Source organism: Lytechinus pictus, chromosome 7 (genome assembly GCF_037042905.1).
Source record: "Lytechinus pictus isolate F3 Inbred chromosome 7, Lp3.0, whole genome shotgun sequence".
Classification (NCBI taxonomy): Eukaryota; Metazoa; Echinodermata; class Echinoidea; order Temnopleuroida; family Toxopneustidae; genus Lytechinus; species Lytechinus pictus.
In genome coordinates, this window is record NC_087251.1 from 7,876,221 (window position 1) to 7,897,432 (window position 21,212).

Genomic DNA, 21,212 nt, shown 5'->3' on the forward strand with positions numbered 1-21,212 from the left:
TTTGTTCTGGGTCGTCAAATCCATGTTCAACCTAGGGAGGAGAGGGGGGGGGGGGGGTCGCCAAATTCATATTTGACCTTTGGGGCGCCAATTCCATGTTTGCCCTGGGGCGTCAAATCCATGTTTCACATGCGGGCTAGGGCGACAAATAGATGTTTGACCGGGGGCGCTAAATTGACCTGAAACAAGGGGAGCCAAATTGCTGTTCGACCGGGGGGGGGGGGCACCACATTGACCGAAATGAAGGAGCACCAAATTGACCTTTAATCTCATGGGGGGGGGGAGTGAGTGCCAAATTGATGTTTGACCGGGGGTGTCAAATTCATGTTTTTTAGGAGTTTGGCGCTCGCATCAAATGAATAATGAGATGCCCGTCTTGTTCATTATTACCCAAAGTGCTTTGAAATTACAGATTTTAGGTCAGATTATCAAAAATTTTCATCCCGCTCTTCGCGCTCGCATCAATCGTTGTTTAGTAAGGTGATGATCCTTTTCATGGTAAGATAAGAGCCCTCTGCCCTTTTCCAGCCTTTCGTCTTTTCTTTTTTGTTTACTGTTTTGTGTTTATGTATATAGGCGTATCCCGCCACAAGCCTTTGCTTTTAGGATATACGCCTTCTTCTGTAAACCTAACATGTGCATTTTTGTATTCTTCATGACAAACTGTTTTTTCTATGGATTTATGTTTACGAAAAACGTCGAAACTCGTGAATGAAAAAATAAATGTTTATTGGAATTGAATTTGAACAAAAAAGTGCTTAGAATATCCAACTTTGGGTCGAAATATCAAAAATTTTCAACTCGCGCTTCACGTTCGCATAAAATGTTTTGTTAGATACTAATCCTTTTAATTATTACCAAAAATGCTTACTCGAATGTTCAAATTTAAGGTCAGACTTTCAAAATTGTTCAGCTTTGAGCGCGAAGCGCGCATCATTGTTGAGATAGATACTCATACTGTTCATGGTAAAAAAAAGTGCTTAGAACGTCCAGTTTTGGGTCGGAATATGAAAATATTTCAGTTCGAGCTTCGCGCTCGCATCGATTAGGTAGATGCCCATTTTAATCCTTACTACAGAAAGTGCTTAGGATGTCCAAATTTTAAGGCTGAATATAAAAAAATTTCAGCGCGCGCTTCACGCTCGCATCAATTGCTTAGTTAGATGACCATCCTGTTCATGATTACCAAAAGTGCTTAGAATGTCCCAATTTTAGGTGAAAATATCACCTTTTTTCCAGCTCGCGCTTCGCGTTCACACATTTGTTTAGATAGATACCCATCCTGTTCATGGTTACAAAATGTGCTTAAATGCGCTCGCTTAAAATCATTTGTTAGATATCTTTTTATGTTAATGATCACAAAGAATGCTTATAATGTCCAATTTTTAGGTCAGAATATCAAAAAATTTCAGCTCGCGCTTCGCGCTCGCATCAATTGTTAAGATAGATTCATTATTTTCTTGGTTAATATATAATATAATAATAATAATAATAATAATATAGGGTATTTATATTGCGCACATATCCACCTTGTTAGGTGCTCAAGGCGCTCCTATATTACCCGGCTAAGCTAGGCGTTCATAGCGCACACAGCTTTTTAAGGAATTACTTCCTACCGGTACCCATTTACCTCACCTGGGTTGAGTGCAGCACATTGTGGATCAGTTTCTTGCTGAAGGAAATTACGGTTACAAAATGTGCTTAGAATTTCCAGTTTTGGGTCGGAAATTCAAAAAATTTCAGCTCGGGTTTTACGCTTGCATAAAATGTAGAGATAGATACCCATCCTGTTCTTGATTACCAAGAGTGCTTAGATTGTCCAAATTTTAGGTCAGAATATGAACATTTTTCAGCTCGCGTTCCCATCAATAATTGTTTAGATATAATGTATACGCATCATGTTCACGGTTACAAAAAAGTGCTTAGAATATCCCATCGGGAAACATAATGATTAAATTATTTTTTCGCCCCCCCCCCCATAGCGAAAGCTGGATCCGCCCCTGGTAAAGAAATGTCAGTTCCCGCTCAAATAATTTTATTGGGGCCTTCTCTGATGAGAAGTTAAAGTAAATTGAAACTCCAAAGTGCTTAAAATTCTATGTTTTCATGGGGCCGTTTCATAAATCTGATCGTAAGTTAAGAGCGGCTTTAAGAACGGCTGGATGATCCTTTCTTGCGGTAAATAATATTAACCATTAAGTGTTCATTGGTGATTATTTAGAGCGTATAAAGGTTTACCAGTCACAGCTTTATGAAACACCCACCTGAGCCCTGTAACTCAAAGCTTAGTGATGAATAGCAATTGTGAAAGAACACTTCTGATTGTTTTTTGGGTCAGTATTTTGCGCCAATTGCGCGTGTAAACTTGATCTTGATTGGTCAGTTCATTTAGCAATTGATCGCTAATCCCGTGTTACGGAACCCTGGGGCCCGTAACACAAAGGTTAGCAATGATCGCAGAACATGTTTCTAGGATTGGTTGCATTGATTACAACTTAAATCAATCGTGAAAATCAAGCGTTCGATCAATCGCTATTCTTTGTGTTACAGGGCCCAGGTCGCATTTATTCTTTTCAAAAAGTGGTATTACAACATGGGCCTATTCAAGGATATTTCATCAACACATTAAAAAGGGGCATTCGATTGCCCCCTTTTTCACGTAATTATGAAATAATTTGTTTGCCTGATGGGGGGGGGGCATTTTCCGAAAAGTTCACAGGGGCGCGGGCAGGGGCGCCAAAATTAGGCCCCCCCCCCCCCCGTTGCAAAATCCTGGATACGCGCCTGTATAAGACTAACCTGGGTGACCACTGACCGTTCCCACGAGAATCAGGACAAGACAGTAGAGATTGATGAACTTCACCTCCACGTTCATGATCAAAAGTTGTTTTATCCTGATGACGACGTCGTTCCTTTATCTGAGACCTTTATCCCTCTTCTTGCACAGGTTGCTGACGAGTGACGAGAGCTGCCTACAAGCATGAAGAGAAACCTCTTTCCACAACTTTCTATAATAATCCTCTTATAACACTAGAAGTCGAAAGATTATTCAATCATGTATGAAGAAATATAGGGAATGAAGCAATAGATCATTCCCCATGAACAATCGGTTCACCGATCGGACTACGCCAGTGAAATCAAGAACCTGCAAGGTTTTAAATAGGAATCTCCCATTGTCTACAAATGTGCTCTAAATCGAAGGATCATTCATGTATGAAGATTTTATCAACTAACTGACCATGCATTGGCCCTTGCAACCAACTTGCATTCATGCTTTTCACACTGCACTTTTCCCCCTTAACCCCAGGAAATTGGTGGGGCTATAAGGGGGGGGGGTCTTAGCCCCACAAATTTCCCGGGGTTAAGCTTAGCCCACTTCGTTTTCACACTACGTTTTAGCAAAGTGGGCTAGCACGGTAAATAGTATATACGGTACTATCTGGCCCTGCGCAAAAAGCAGGGTTAGCCGGCTACCACAATTGCGGTGCTAAGAGATGCAGTGTGAAACGAAACAGGGCTAAGCAATAGTGGGGCTTAGCATTAGCCAATCACAGAAGTCGACATTGCACGTTAATCGCGCTCTGAATGGTAAAATCATAGAGCTTAATAGCTCCATGGTAAAATCATCAATATTTTATGAGCTGTGTGATTGCCCGGGGTTAAGGCGTTAACCCCGGCTAAGCAAATAGTACGGGGTTAAGAAAGACAGTGTGAATCGAAAAAAGATAGTATGGGGTTAAGGATAGTATGGGTTAAGGAAATGCAGTGTGAAAAGCATATTGCAATGGATTCTCGAAGGCAACCGATTCACGGTTCATTCAACCATGGCATTAGTATTGATGTGGTGTTGTACTCCTCTTATTGTAACAAAGAACAGGCAAATCGCCTGACGAAGCAAAAGGAATTCAAAGGAGAATTTGTTTTGTTATAAATTTATTCCCGTTTTCCTTGTAGCTTTATATTTACATTTCCGCATTGCAAATTTGACAAATATTGAGAAATCACTTTGGTATCATAAATTTGATTTGTGGTCCATTTTTTATAAATCAAATCAAAGTTTAATTGTCATATACAAAATGAATTCGTGTTTATCCGCAGAATCACGGTAAATACGGAAATCCCAATAAAAACAAAAACAAAAGAATAAAAAAAAACCTCGCGGTAACATTCCCGCTATTTGTTCTTTTTTTTAATCCTACTGATGTAGAAAGATAACAGGCAGTGGCGGCAACAAAATGCACGGGGGCATTTCATCATGCATGATTACAATATTCGATATTTGAATGACTCGTAGGCAGGCATCTTCATTATCCATTTAGAAGCTAAAATAAGCCCTCATTAACATCAATGAAGGCTTATGAATTATGTATTTCGTACGATGCTCCCTCGCCAACTGTGAGTTAGTACGTGTATTAAACAATACACACATCAGCGCAATGACAAAGGTCAACTTGGCAAATTCATTAATGTATTCATTTTGTTGCGCTCGTGACGCGAACGATTAAGCGAATCAGCAACAGCAAGCACCAATATGAGACGATATTTATATATATATTTTTAAAACAAGTGCACACCTAGTTACCAATAATGCATATAGCATTTCCATTTATTTGAAAGAAGGATAAAAGAGCATTGTAGATTAATCACGGGCATAGGTGCCGCGGCCGGGGATCGAACCCCGGACTTTCCATTTATAGCCAGGCGCCTTAGACCACACGACCACGGCCACTACGTCGTCATCAGGATAAAACAACTTTTGATCATGAACGTGGAGGTGAAGTTCATCAATCTCTACTGTCTTGTCCTGATTCTCGTGGGAACGGTCAGTGGTCACCCAGGTTAGTCTTATACAGGCGCGTATCCAGGATTTTGCACAGGGGGGGGGGGGGGCATTGTTTGTTATTGCGTCTTTCGGGCATGTACAACATTACCGTGCTTGTTTGAGAATAGGCCTATCCTAATTCTAAAGTGAAGAGAGTAGATCAAGTCGTGATGAGGTAAATAGGTCTGCATCCCAAAATTTTCAGATAGTTAAAATGTAACACAATCTTAGTTAATAACAAATTTATAAGGAATCTCGAACTTAAATAGAGGGCAGGGGCCGCGGAACGAATTTGAAGGGGGGGGGGTAGTGCACTGACCCCAAAGGTTTTTTTTGGGGGGGCTGAACTTGCATATCACAATTTGATGGTAATTTTCACTGTTTGTGTGTATATGGTTACTGAAAACAAATTGTCATCATTAACAGAGTACATTTTCTTGATACAAATAGTCTTGAGAAGCAAACAAAAATGGTCAAGGTATAACGTTAGGGACCCGCTCCTTTATGGATCCCCGTGTCCATTTCATAAAGAATTACAGTATTTAAAATCGTTATTATTGTAGCTTCCGTGGTAACCTTTATATTAATTGGTTGATGAGCCCTAGTTACCATGGTAGTTGTCATGACAAAGTTACCATACTTGTAACTCTTTTTGAAACGGGCCCCAGTTTATCATGTTCAATACGAGGTTTTCTGTCCCCTCATTCTCCAGCATTATTTTCTTACTTTGTTCTTCCGTGTATTCAATTTCCCACTCAAATTCTTTTGTGCCACCTTTCTCGTATACTTTTCCCTCTTTTTTCCCACTTTTCTCGTCCTATTTCTCTTTCACCCCTCTGTTCCTACTTGCCACCATTCTGATGTAGTTTAATTGATGTAGTTTAATAATGTAGTGTAGTTTATTGATAGTATTATACCCTGTAATGATATGTCATGTAATGTATATTTAATGTTAGCATAATACAGTAGAATGTGAAATAATTGTAATTCAATATTTCTGATTAATGTAGAGCGCGTTGAGATCTTGATATCAAGCGCTCTAAAAATGTATTATTATTATTAATACCCCCTTCCCTTTCTCAATAATCTCTTCGTATTTGCCCTCCGTTTCTTTCTCATCTATTTTTAATCCCCTTCTCACTCTTTCCCTCTCTCTCCATCTCATTTTGAATTTTGCTTATGCTGGGGGGGTCCATCAACAGTCACTCAATACTCTTTCCAAATCATCCCTTTCATTTTAGCTCTGTCGGTACAATACTATCATTTTCAATACAAATGAAAGCAAGACATGAAAGCATTCCCTGGTTAGTGGTGAATTTCATTAATTATAAACCCCTCAAAAAAGTTTGAAAATCTCAGTTTTGGCCATTAATTTCTCCTAACTCCAAATTTTACACAATGCATATCATTCAAAAGATCATTTAATTCTCTTCAATATAATACCATGCTTGTAATGATCATGCCATCACGAAAAGAGCAGGATTAAAAGTGTTGGAAGAGGTCTAAATTGAAAAGCTACAAAATGAGCAGAAATTGTCATGAAGGGTCAATAAAGAACATGGTTCTTTTGTCTGTGTCAATAAAAATGATAATCCATTCAAATCAAGCCCCTGCTTCTTCATTTTTGATGTTTTGTTGTGGTTTATGTAGTGATGGGTCTGTGAGATAACATGGTTTGAAATACCCATTCATGTTTGTTTGTTTGTTATGTGTTTGCTTGTGCAGTGGTGTGTTTGATTCCATGTTAATGTTGATGTTAAGGTGCATTCTGAAAACAAAAGAAACCGCTGAGAAACTCACTCATCACCACAGAAAAAAATAGAAAAGTGACTTTTAATATTCAGTCATTTTGCAATTTTGAATTTTGACTTTGCCCCACATTAATCATTTTATGTAAGGTATCATTTTAAAGAGAATTAAATGATCTATTCATTGGTATCAATCACACATTAATATTTCCTAAAACCGAGGAGGGATTATCGATCAAAGTCAGATTTCCAAATTTTTTTTAGGAGTTTATTTTGCCAGAAAAAAAAATCACATTATCAGAAAATGTTGCTTTACTTTTTTTCTTAAGTGTATGTAGATACTTTAAACCGGAAGAAAATAAATTTTGTATTTTTAAGGCATCTCTTTTTCAGACCATTTTTAATGAAAATTAGCATAAGAAATTTCCTTCGACACTCGTATGAAGAGTTTAATCAACAAGAAATTTCATACGTCGAGAATTTTGGGGTGCGATAATAATTTTGTTTTTAATTAAAGAAAATGAAAATACCCTTTTCATCTTCGTCACTTTCTAAATTAGACTCTCCAATCTTGAATTGTTGGAGTTCTTGAATGAAAACATCTGGTACACAAGTTCAGCAGATTGAAAAAAAAATAGAGAAAGAAATCAAGGAAGATGAATTAAAATTTTCATGGTTTCATAAACGTTCTAAGAATATTGAGACCATACATAGGCCTATATATATCTGCAATACATAACATAAGAAATCTTACTACTGAATAGAATACTAATTAACTCACCCATATAATTATTACGAAAAATGTAAAAACTGCATCATCCTATAGGAAAAAAAATTAACATCATTATGAAGTTTACAAAATAAGAAATCTACAAATATGAAACAACGCTAAGAGAATGAATATAAGTATTTTTATAAAATAATATAAAAAACATGAATAATAAAAATTGCTTTGTTTACAAACAAATAGGAAATAAAAAGTTAGTTGAGAACACGAACGTCATTTAAATAGACCAAGGACATCATCAATTGCCCAAGATAATAACTCATTGCAACCTGTTTGTGAAAGAAAAGAGAGAAGAATAATTATAAAAAATTATCTATTTCATGGCCATACGCAGGGGAGGGGTGGGGTGGGAGCTGAAATGTGAAAACCTACATTAAAAAAAAAATTTGCCCAAAATCCTTCAATTTTACTTCAATGCAAAAAACGCCCCTGAATAAGCTCGGTTGCTTCTGGCCCTCGTTTGGGGTTTCTCTCAAATTTTTTATGCGTCTCCCTCCCCCCCCCCAAAAAAAAAGAATAATAAATGAATACAAATCTGCATACGACCATGATCTTAGCCCAACCAGACACAGTGCCGTGCAACCGCAGACTATCTACATCTTTTTTCCGGGGTGACGTCACAATAGCCGTACGCGCGCCAGACCCCGGTTAATACCACCAGCTGCAAAAGTCGTTAAAGCTAGTAACATTTTGTCATTTGATAATGATTTGTTTTCGTTAGCTATACAGCACAGTGGGTTTTTTTCTAATAAGTATACCCTTTCTCCATATACCCCCACCCTCTCTCTCTCTCTCTTTTTTCGTTTATAATGTAATGTATTTAGATAATTTTACTATTAGCTGTACAAACTAATGATAAATTGATTGAAATGAATATTCAATGCCGTGGAATTAACTTTCCTTGAGGTTTTTTTCTTTCTTTTATCGTCTTTTATTTTTTATGTTACATATCCGTTTTATCGGTGCCTGTGTTGCCTTTTCTTCTTTTCCTACTTCTTTATTTTCACTACCACCATCTTCTACTTCTTTTTCCCCTCCTCTCTCTTCTTCTGCGTCTTCTTTTCTTTCTATCTCTTCTTTTTTCTAGATATTTTGTTGTATACACTGTACATAGTTTTGTAAATAGTATGTAAATATTTAAAATGCAAAAGAAGAATACATTGTAAAGTTTGCATAAAAGTGGTTCCAATACCCTAATAAGGGTGACATGGGTCTAATAAATTAATTGTCATTTGTGTGGAAACCACCGTCTGCCAATAGCATCTGCAAGATTTTCAAAATTAATATTGAGAGATCACAGATAATATGCACTATATGTGATACAACAAAGCTGGGTGGTGAATTTCATTATTTGTGCCCTGCATTTCTTAAAGCAAGAAACAAATATATTGATTGTTCCTATACAAGCCGTCCAAATGCGTTAAAATGTTTAGGCTTTTTGATTCTTCCAAAATGTCGACATTAATAAATTTATCAACATTTTGCAGCATCATAATGGATATGTTTAATACATAAATTAAATATTTTTGTTAACATTTCTTGAAGACACATTCATGTATATATGTTAACAAATAATAATTAGGTAAAGGGAAAATTATAATTATATATTCACTTTTTATTCACATATCGTTGCCTTTGCTTTGCAGTTAAATTTTTTCAATCCTCTTACACGCATCGATTCGTCTATTTATCTATCTACCGTTATTGTTATCATTTGTTATCATTGTTGTTAGTATTGTTTCTGTTAACAATATTGTTATTGTTATAACCATCATTTATCTCATTTCTCTTTTCTTTTCTCTCTTCCCCTTTTAGTTTCCTTCTTTTATTTCTTCTTTTTATCTGTCTTTCCCCCTTCTCTCACCAATCGATTTAGAGAAACATTCCTTTCACTGACTGCTTTTTTTATCCCATTACTCTGTAAATATGTGATTGTACATATTTGTAAATACTTTGTAAATATAATTGTTTAGAAAATGATTTTGAATATGTAATGTCCTATGATCATAGTGTCCCCAATACCCGAATTAGGGTGACATGGGTCAAATAAAATAATTGTCACTGTCACCATCTACACGGAATTAGTTTATGTTATGCTTCGGAGCATGCACTGCTCAGAGGAGTTGGCGCACGGCTCAGTCGAGAATCATAGAAATTGGCTATACATTTTTACTAGACACATGATAAGTTCAAGATAAAATTCGTCTTTATTTATCTATATTGTAAAATTTGTTTTGTTCACAACTATAAGTCAATAAACATCAAAATAAAGCCATAATAATAATAGTAATAATAATAATAATAATAATAATAATAACGGTATATTTACCCAGGGTAGCCACTACAGTTCCGAAAACTGTTCTCCCAGCGGGTCCTGCTATTATTACCCGACTAAGCTAGGCTACCTATTCAGGTGCACACAGCTTTTTGAGGAATTACTTCCTGTACCCATTTACCTCACCTGGGTCGAGTGCAGCACACTGTGGATAAATTCCTTGCTGAAGGAAATTACGCCATGGCTGGGATTTAAACCCACGACCCTCTGTTTCAAAGTCCGGAGACTAATCCACTGGGCCATGACGCTCCACTTATTACATTATTACTGTAGCTGCCTTTCTTAAACTACACGTGGAAATTCTTAATTGCTTAGTTCGAACACGCTAATTGAAGACTCAAACAACGGCTTTACAGTTACTTGTCTGTTTATTCCTTCTTCAACTTCTTCCGTAATAATGACGACACATAAATCAACAACTTGACATCAAATACGGCCTTGTAATGAAGTTTCTAGGTCGACATAACCAACGACCAGCGAAGAAACCTTTAACCAGCATCAACTGTCAACAACCAGTACTTCAACAATTGCACGACAATTGAGCGATTGCACGACAATTGAGCGACGATTGAGCGGTAATTGAGCGATTGAGCGACTGTTTGCAATCCTGGAGAATTTCACAATTTATAGGAATAAATATAATTTCTTGACTATCTTCTTCTGAATCTTTGCAACTTCTGAATCTTACTTTCTTTGTTCTATACTTTGGGTGATGCTTCACCCACATGACTAATCTTCTCCTGGACTTCTTGGAATCAAGGAGCACAATAAGCAATGCGCTGTGTACAATCTTGCATTGACATTTTTTACTTTCTTTTTCCACTGACTCTGTATACAAGATACATGCATGTAAACAGTACATAATAATGGCAAATATACCAAATTATATTCATGCCGCTACATACCCGGCCCCAAATGAGGCAACCACCAGTTACTCATTTCATTAAACCGTAAACATATAAAGCGGCATCATTAACCAATATACCATACTTAACGATATAAACATAAACATAGTAATGAAAATAACAATGAGATTAAGAATACATCAAATCAATCTTACAGCAATCATTAATGTAACAATAATAAAAAGGGTGTGGTCCCTACAAGTCTTATGTCGGTCATATGTCAAAGTAGCCTAATCGTTGCTCTCTAAAAGACATAATTTAGAAATTGGTCGTTTATAGTATTTAGATCCTACCCTAACTTCAACTTGTCTAACTAGTCCATGTCTGTCTGGGTAGGTCATAGTCACTCTACCTAGTGGCCAGTGCCCACGAGGAGCAGTGTCATCAGCTATGAGTACAAGGTCGTCAGTCTGGAAGTTTCTTTGTGGTTTAAGCCACCTTTGGCGTTCTTGGAGCAAGGGAAGGTATTCCTTTGTCCAACGCCTCCAGAACTGCCCGGCCAGATATTGAGTTTGTTTCCATCTTCTTCGAGTATAACAATCACTCTTATCAAATACCCCTGGTGAAAGTGACTGATTTCTTCTCATGAGAAGAAGATGGTTCGGAGTTAGCGGTTCCTCATCTTTTGGATCCGCGCTTAAGGGTGTCAGTGGTCTAGCATTGAGGATTGCTTCTATTTCAGACATGAGTGTGCTTAGAGTTTCGTCGGTAACAGTCTGAAGCTTGAGAAGATTTCCCAATATCTTCCTAACTGACCGGATTACTCTTTCCCAAACACCACCCATGTGGCTCGCACCCGGAGGATTAAACGCCCATTCAATCCCTCGCTGAGTTAGAAAGCGACCCACCTTTGTTGAGTTGAGCTCTGCTAGGCTCTGCTTTAGTTCTTTATGTCCTGCTCTGAAGTTTGTGCCATTGTCGCTAAAGATTTTCTCAGGTAGCTCCCTGCGATTTACAAATCTTCTAAGAGCGTTAATGAATGAATCTGTATCCAAGGAGCTGGCTATCTCCATATGTACAGCCCTAGTTGTCAAACAAGTGAATATACAGCCATACCTCTTTGACTGGCTCCGTCCTTGCTTAACACTGAACGGCCCGAAGTAGTCGACTCCGGTGAAGGTAAATGGTGGCCTTCCTGGTGTCACTCTTTCTTTCGGCAAGTCAGCCATCATTTGCCTTCCTCTTGGTGCATTTCCCTATGATCCGTCGAACAGTGGAACCCCCCTTCAGGATCCAATATTTCGACCTTAGTGCCGTCCATGTCATGCCTGCGCCAGAGTGACCAACTTCATGATGGTGGTGCTCGATGAGCAGTCTGGTCACATGGTGGTTGCTTGGCAATATCATGGGGTGTTTGGCATCAAAGTCAATAGGTGATCTGTCCAGTCTCCCTCCTACCCTCAGGACATCATCAACTAGGGTAGGGTTCAATTTCTTCATGGAGGACTGTTCAACCCTTGACTTCTTGTTCTTCTCAAACTCAGCTGGAAAGGCATCCTTCTGAATGTACTTCACTATTTCCAGCTCAGCTTCCGACAACTCGGAAGGTGTCAAATCTGTAGTCTTCTGAGATGTACTTTTCTTTTTGCGGGCTATCAAGTGTGCCTTGAAGCGAAGGATCCAAGCTACTCCTCTCTTTAATCTATTCCAGGATGAATAGCGAGTGATGTCTTGCTGTCTTGAGGCTTGATTGATATGGCATTAGTCCTCTTCATCTCAGGATCATCCTTGAGGTCCTGAGCGGGCAATACTCTCTGGTCAGTCGGGGTTAGGAATGCTTCCGGTCAGTCTTCTTCTTGCTTTAGAAGGAAGTTTGGTCATTGGATCCATCTTGATAGTTGTCCTGCATGCAATCCTCTTGAGCCATCATCTGCTGGATTGCTCTTGGTATCAACGTGGCGCCACTGTGAAGTGTCACTCTTTTCTTGAATGACAGCTACTCTGTTTGCTACAAATGTACGGAATCTCCTGCTGGTATTCCTTATGTACAGCAGCACTGAGGTAGAGTCAGTCCAGTATGTGACGCTTCTCACTGGTAGCCTGAGTTCTTCCATGATGGTTCGACCCAGCTTTACCGCTAGTACTGCTGCTGACAGCTCCAATCTGGGAACTGTCATCTTCTTCAGAGGACAAAGTCTTGTCTTCCCCATCACAAGTGCACTGTGGGTGCGACCAGAATCCTCTATCCGTAGATAGGCACATGCTGCATATGCTCTTTCTGACGCATCACGGAACACATGGAGATCATAGACAGGGTCCTTGAAGTCAGATGGCTTGAAACATCTGGGGATGTGTACTGAGGTTAACTCTGGTAACTCAGCCAGCCAGGCTCGCCAGCGTTGCAAGTCCTGGTCCTTGATCTTCTCGTCCCATGCAAGACCTTGGGCGCAAAGATCCTGCAAAAGAAGCTTTGCATTTACTGTGAAAGGTGCCACAAATCCAATTGGATCATACAAGGAGCTTGTGGCGGACAGTATACCCCTTCTTGTTGCTGGTACGTCCTTGGGAGAAACCTTGAAGCTAAACATGTCAGAGTCCATGTTCCATAAGACACTAAGTGTTCTCTCTATTGGAAGATGATCCAAATCTAGATCAACTACCGATGCAGCCCTTTCTGTAGGAGGGACTATTTCTAACACTTCCTTGTCATTGCTGACCCACTTTGTTAGTCTGAATCCTCCTTTTCTTAGTAGGCTGCATAACTGAGGAATGAGCCTTATCGCTTCCTCTGTAGAGCGAACAGACTTCAGGCAGTCATCGACATAGAAATTGTCCTTGACTATCTGACAAACTTCTGGCTCAAAGTCCTGCCTGTTGTCTTCCTCAGTCCTTTGGAGTGCAAAGCCTGCACAGCTTGGAGACGAAGTCGCTCCAAACAGATGGACTTGCATCTTGTACGTCTTATGTGTCGTGTCCGTGTTGCCGTTCTCCCACCACAAGAATCTGAGCGCATCAGTGTGGGTGGGTGTGACCCTCACTTGGTGGAACATACCCTCCACATCTGCCACCAGTGCTATCTCCTCTTGTCTGAAGCGAAGAAGCACACCAACAAGCTTATTGGTGTAATCCGGTCCACTCAATAACTGGCTGTTAAGGGAGATTCCTTGGTATTTGGCAGCACAGTCAAATACTACACGCACCTTTTCCGGCTTGAAGGGATGAGTCACGGGGTGGTGAGGTAGATACCAGATAGAGCTTCGACAAATAATTTGTCATAGTTTCTGTGTACTTCTGGTGAAGGCTGTCATCCTTCTCCAGTCTTCTCTTTAGAGATCGTAAACGTGACTCTGCCATTTTGTGGTTGTTTGGTAGAGACGGAGGGAATTGACGCCAAGGTAAACCCATCTCATAATGGCCATCCATAAGACGGATTGTGTCTTCCATCATGGCACGAGCCTTCCTGTCTTCTACCGAGTCACCTAATCTTTCACTCTCATCACCAGGAGCATAGTCCAGTTTCCAGAATCTCTGGACTTGCTCTTGCAAATGGTCATCCATTGAGGAGATGTTGTTCACCTCAAATGCTCCTTTCCTTCTGCGTCCGGTGGGGCCCATGACTGTCCATCCCAGTGGAGAACGGATAGCATAAGGTTCTTTCTTCTTTCCCCTCCTTTCTTCCTGGACCCAGAAGGCCTCTGGGGTGTCACTCCCTATGAGCAAGGTGATATCCTTCTTGGCAGCTGTTGGAAGCTCTATTCCCTTCAGATGGGACCATCTATCTACGTCCTGTTGCCTTGGTATACTTCTATGGGTTGTTGGTAGTGATTCTACCGTCCACACCCTGGGCATATCAATTACATCCCTGTCCTTAATTCCTTGAATGGAGAAACTAACCTCCTGTCCTCCCCTTTGGGTATTAGTGTTGTTCACCGTGGTCAGTCGGAAGTTTGTCTCCTTACCTTGGATGCCGAGGTCATCTGCAAGACGCTGTTCGCAGAGGGAAGCATCGCTGCCATGGTCCAGCAAAGCCCATGTTGTCACCTCCCTGCAATTGCCTCTAACCTTGACAGGTAAAACTCGGAGACAAACCTCTTTCTGACCACCAACAGCATTAGTGTCGGCCTGGTTATCTAAGTCAGATCCTTGCCCGGCCCCAGTTTGCTTACCTGTTTCTTGCCCTTTATCTTTGCCCTTGGTGGACCACTCCATGTGAAGAAGGGTGTGGTGTCTTTTCTTGCACCCATCCTTGCTGCACTTAGGGGTAGCTGTACAGCCCTTTGCCATGTGCGACCCTTTGAGGCAATTGAAACATAGCCCCTTAGACTTGACAAAGGCAAACCTTTCATCTACTGACTGACCTTTAAATTTGCGGCACTTATCAAGCTCATGCTTCTCTGAGCAGCATGGGCATGAGCTCGATTCCTTAGGTTTCTCAGACTTGCTTGTTGTAGTATTAAAGGTCGAAACCTTTGGCCTAGGCTTCCCGCAGATGCCTTCTTGTCTTGCACGGCTGGACGCCCTACACTCTTACCGAACACATTACTCGCCACCTTAGCAGACTCTTCGATGAAGTCTGTCAGATGGGAGAAGTTGGGCATCACTGATTGCTCCATCAGTGAATGTGCTCGGCTGGCCCACTTGGACTGAATGTGGACTGGGAGAAGATGTTGAATCTTCAGTAGGGTATCCGTTGTACTCATATCAGCCGAGTACCCCATCTGAGAAGTTGTCATTTGACACCTCCTCATGTCTCTGGCTAGATCCCACAGACCTTGGCTGTCCGTGGCCCTGAGTGGTGATCTATTGATGACCTTCTCCAGGTGAGCTCTAGCCACTATGTAGTTCCGTCCGAACTGGTCCTGTAGTATTATCCTAGCTCGGGAATAACCTGTATCGGGATCTAATAATACACAATTTTCTATGGCCTCTCTGGCCTTGTCTGAGGTAAACTGAATTAAGTAAGACAATTTTAACCTACTGTCATGAATTCTGTCAGCAATATTAACTTCAAAACTATTCACGAAATTCCAATAATCAATCGGATTGCCTGAGAAAGTTGGCATGTCTGGCTTTGGCAAACTTAGAGCCATTGCCATCATATTATGATTATACATGTTATTAACTGGGGTTTGAAATGGATTGGGTATGAAGGGTTTCTGTTCTTGTGCTTGGCTATTTACTTGGTGATTACCATTGTATCCCCTGCTTAACCCTACTCCTTCGTTACCCGGCTTATGAATTGTTGTAGTACCTTCACCTACTACACCAGTACTTACATGTTCATTACCTTTAACATATACATTATCCTTTTGAACATTTGGTACATTACCCTGATGATTTGATTCTCCCTGGGTGGAGAACCACCTTTCTGTAATTTGTACATTGTCCAAGTCCTTGTTAGGTAAGGGCGGAAATCCTACTTCTGCCCTTTCTTCATTTACTTGTTCTTGCCACATGGTGGCTTCAACCTTGGCATTTTCCTTGTCATGGTCGATCATGAGAAGTTCTATTCTTTCATTCAGTTCAAATTGTTCCTGTTGTAATTTAAACTGTTCTCGTCTTAGTCTTTGTTCCTGTAAGAACTGCTTCCTTTTCTTATTCACCAGCTCCTCCTTCACCCTCGCTGCTCTTAGTTTCACGCTTGATGTATCGCTTACACAAGACACTCTGGACATGGCGCTCCCCCGTGATGTGGTAGACTTTACATCATCCTCGTCGTCTCCAGCTCCAGGTCCAACTCCAGCAAGGGCTTCTGAATTTAGTTTATTTGAGGGATCCATAATGCAGTTGCGAACTGTCGTGTAGCTGCCTTTCTTAAACTACACGTGGAAATTCTTAATTGCTTAGTTCGAACACGCTAATTGAAGACTCAAACAACGGCTTTACAGTTACTTGTCTGTTTATTCCTTCTTCAACTTCTTCCGTAATAATGACGACACATAAATCAACAACTTGACATCAAATACGGCCTTGTAATGAAGTTTCTAGGTCGACATAACCAACGACCAGCGAAGAAACCTTTAACCAGCATCAACTGTCAACAACCAGTACTTCAACAATTGCACGACAATTGAGCGACGATTGAGCGGTAATTGAGCGATTGAGCGACTGTTTGCAATCCTGGAGAATTTCACAATTTATAGGAATAAATATAATTTCTTGACTATCTTCTTCTGAATCTTTGCAACTTCTGAATCTTACTTTCTTTGTTCTATACTTTGGGTGATGCTTCACCCACATGACTAATCTTCTCCTGGACTTCTTGGAATCAAGGAGCACAATAAGCAATGCGCTGTGTACAATCTTGCATTGACATTTTTTACTTTCTTTTTCCACTGACTCTGTATACAAGATACATGTATGTAAACAGTACATAATAATGGCAAATATACCAAATTATATTCATGCCGCTACAATTACATTTATGAAATTATATACAGTGGAAGTGAATACCCGTTTACATAAAGACTACAAACAATAATGTACATAAACCCTCCATTTGACAAAAGATGACAATACTTGAAAAAAGAAAGGTACTAGTATAGATATATTATAGTAATCAATAATTCGTTACAATTTAAAATTTCATTTCAATGAACAATACATGTAGTATAATATTACTTTAACACCTTAATTCAAAGAGTTACTGTATAGAAATAAGTAGTAATCAAATATTTCATTACAAACGATTGAAAATTTTATTCCAATAACAAGTGCATGTAGTATTAACATATTAATTTCAAAAAGTTGCTGACAGAAATTACTTCACTCTTAAACATGTTGGGCAACATAGTATGTCCACATTATTATTGGTTAAAACTTTATTTAATTCTGGGTAGTTTAAAACCAATAATGTGTGATTTGAGTGAAAACTACACAGTATTGGTTGAAAACTACCCAGAGTTGGATACATTTTTAACCAATTGTTGTGTTGGACAGTATGTTGTCCAACATTTCAAGAGTGTATTCACTCTTAAAATGTATGTCGTCTGTACTATTCTTTTAAATTATATTAATGACAATAAGCATGCATTCCGAAGTTTGGCACTGAAATTGTAATTCATGAAAATCAATAATAATCTTGTTTTGCCTGGTAAACCAATTTGAGGTCGATGAAGGGTATTGTTCAGATTCTTTGAATAAAAGAAGACCTTTGACCTTTACCACTGCATCCAATACGATATTGAATGTAAACACCTTGATGATCATAACCCTTGGAAGCGGGAGTGCTCTTGGGTATTTTGTACACCATTAAGCAGCACCCCCCCCCCCCCCTGGAAATTAGGTTGGTACGCTAAAATGTAGAGATTTGACCATGGGTGTCGATCGGTATTCTTGGTTGGGGGGGATGATTGACACAAATGTTCTTGTGGATGGGGATCTTTCAACTATAACCCCCACTAAAATCACAAGTTAGGACATTTGGGAGTGGTTGATATGCATGGTGTTCTTGCAGTGGCGTACCGTGAGTCACGGCATTGGGGGGGGGGGGGGGTACCAGCAACATTTTTGAGTCACTAATACCGTGTTTACACTTAATCGGCAATTGGTTCTGAACCAAATGCCGATGCAGATTCGGCATTTGGATTGCGTTTACACGTTGTTACAGCTCGCGGTTCAGAACCGCGAGCCGATGCAAAAACCTGAAATGATACGCATACCTACAATATACGTCATAATAAAGACAACGCTGGATCAGTGCGCTTACAATTACGTCACAATGGTAAATTAATTGAAATGCGCACAAATTGCCGGTGCAGAATCGGCTTTCTGTTTACACGTAGTAAAAAAGCCGATTCTGCATCGGCTCGCGGTTCAGAACCTACTACTTTGGTGGTGCAAATTGCCGGTTCTGAACCGCGAGCCGATTCAAGTTGCTCGCGTTTACACGCTATGAAAAAGCCGATGCTGAATCGGCTCGCGGTTCAGAACCGCGAGCCGATTCAAATGCCGATTAAGTGTAAACACGGTATTAGTGAGCGCGCGAAGCGCGCTCAGTTGCCAGGTATACTGACCTAATAGGGACATTTTAAGGACAGTGCCATTAAACGGATATGTATCTCACTGCTCAAATAATGCGAGCGCGAAGCGCGAGCTGAAAATTTTTGCTATGCAGACCAAAAAAGGACATTATAAGCAAATTGTTGTAATCATGATACATACCTGTCTCGCGAAACAATGCGAGCGCGAAGCGCTAGCTGAATTTTTTGTAATTATTTACCCCAAACAAGGACATGTTAAGGACTATATTTTAGGAATCCATTAAGAGTATACATATCTCACCATAGTCATCTAATGCGAGTGCAAAGCGCTTGCTGATTTTGCTACATCTAAACACATGAAGCACTTTTTGTAGTCATTGTAATCATGATAATACGAATCTCACTCATCAAATAGTGCGAGCGCGAAGCGCGAGCTGAAAATTTAGGATATTCAGACCTGAAGAGAGGCATTCTAAGGCCTGTTTGTAAGAATTCACTAAGACCATACGATACGTATTTCACTAAACAAATGATGCGATCGAAAAATTTTGATATTCAGATCAGAAAAAGGGAAATTTTAAGGACTGATTTTTAGGAATTCATGAAGAGCAGTCATATCTCACCAATCTACTAGTGCGAACGTAAGCACGGACAGGAAATGTTTTATATTAACACCTTAAAATGGGGCAATCACTTTAAGTAGTCATGAAAAAGAACCATATGTCACTACATAAAACAATAAGTCGAAGTGCGAGGAAATATATTTGGTGTATATTGACTTAAAAACGTTAAATAGACAATGCGAGTACCATGAACAATTAAGAAATCTAGGCCAGAGCAAAATAAAGTTATGAAAAAAATTTTCTTATGTATTATAACATAACATTATTATAATATAACATTATGATGAACAATAATTTCTTCATTCCCACTACGTTTCTCTTCCTTTCTCCTCTTCCCCGTTTTTTTTTTGCCAGCCGATTGGGGGGCACGTGCCCCCATGCCCCCCCCCCCCCCCGTAGTTACGCCACTGTGTTCTTGGAAATTCTTTCATTATTGCAGTGTACTGTACTTATAATTTTTTTTTGAAAATTCAATTTGTGTTACAAGCAAGCCTATTCTAAACTCATACGAAAGACAAAATGACAAAAATTGTCTGGACCATGTACAAAGTGATCTGTTTATTGGACATGATGTATACAACTTCTCTCTTAAATCTAATCCGACTGGCGATATCTTTTTTCTTCTTAATGCATGATGATAAAATGCAGATTCGGACAAATTAAGACTAGCACAAATTACAAACTGTGTGGCTTCTCGTGCGCCATCGGGCTTACCGTCATTCCTTAGACGATTTTAACCCTGGATTTTAACATGTTTTAAATGCTTTATAAGTGCATAAAACAAAAACAAACATAAAAACAATCAAAACTCAACTGTCATGTTATGATATTTCTCCAATATTTTCTTGAACCATCAGTGTGTAATATCAGCTAATATATGTGTTAAAATGAAATTTATGTACCGCATGAGTGTGCTCATATAGAATGCAAAACTGTCATCCCTTTCCAAACTCAAAAGAGATTTCTTTTTGCCAAAATAAGAAAGAGCCAATCAAGTTTAGTTATTCAAGTCCATAACAATAACAAGAATAACATGGGAAAAAAATCCGATGTTCATATCCGAAGATACGCTTTAGAGAGAAATTAATGATTATTCTTTCTGAAACCATTGATTGATTTCACTTATTAAAAATTGTAAAAATATGATCATATTACCACTGGTGGGATGGAACACCCTATCAACAAAAGTTGTTTTTCGTCGGGGTCCTTTTATGTCATGTGTTAAAAAATATCATATACGTAAACATTTCATTCTTTTTCATCTTGAACCTCCACCCATCTGTTTAAAAGTCCTGGAAAAGAATGTTTTTATTTAATAACAATATACACAAATTGCGAGGGAAACAAACTGATTGATGGCATACTATAATCATCACTATAATCATCATGATCAAACCTTTACATTTTTTCATCATCATTATTATAAATTTTCAACCCTAAATTATTGGGCGGGATGATAATACAGGCCATCCCCCCACTTGAAATATTGGGGGGGGGGGATATATCCCCCCATCCCCCCCGTGATCGACACCCATGGGTTTGACACAAATCTCAGTTATTTTTGGACAGAAGGAAAAATTTTGTTTATTATCTAATTGTTATTATTTTTTATTTTATGCATAAATTAGCACAATTAATTAGCAACTTTTTTGCAGAATTTGATCTTATAATTTTGAAGATTATGCCATGGGTAACGCGCGTGCCAATTATCGTTGCGATCGACGGCCGAGATCATAAGGGGGGGGCTAAAAAAATCAATAATAATAATTGGATTTATATAGCGCTTTTTCCAGAGGATACAAAGCGCTGTTGATGGCGTAAGACATGTTAAGGTTTATGGTTATATAAGTGTGTTTTGAGATGTTTTTTGAAGAAGTCAAGAGAAGAGAGGTTTCGAAGAGATGGAGGGAGTTTGTTCCAAAGACGGGGGGCAAGAGATTGAAAGGAGTTGAAACCGGCCTGTTTTATGGATTTTGGAATGACATTCTATTTTTAAAAGTTCTGCCAGCAAAACGAGCTTTCCTTTTCACATTTTATTTTGATGGATACCATGATAATGGGGGCGTCATG

General features: G+C 39.3%; 2 protein-coding genes across 4 annotated transcripts in view; both read right to left on the bottom strand.

Moving 5' to 3' along the window:
- LOC129265045 (uncharacterized) overlaps window positions 1-3,231 on the bottom strand; it is a 64,515-nt gene extending 61,284 nt beyond the window's left edge. For all 3 annotated transcript variants that reach the window (XM_064101832.1, XM_064101833.1, XM_064101831.1), the window contains exon 1: window positions 2,800-3,231. In XM_064101832.1, the coding sequence (XP_063957902.1) occupies window positions 2,800-2,875 (76 nt within the window). In that variant the 5' untranslated portion in view covers window positions 2,876-3,231. The remainder of the gene's footprint in view (window positions 1-2,799) is intronic.
- A 9,183-nt stretch (window positions 3,232-12,414) lies between these two features.
- LOC135154606 (uncharacterized) lies at window positions 12,415-13,587 on the bottom strand. Its single transcript, XM_064101351.1, has one exon. It carries the CDS (start codon window positions 13,585-13,587, stop codon window positions 12,415-12,417), a length of 1,173 nt encoding a protein of 390 aa, XP_063957421.1.
- Between the last annotated feature and the right edge of the window lie 7,625 nt (window positions 13,588-21,212).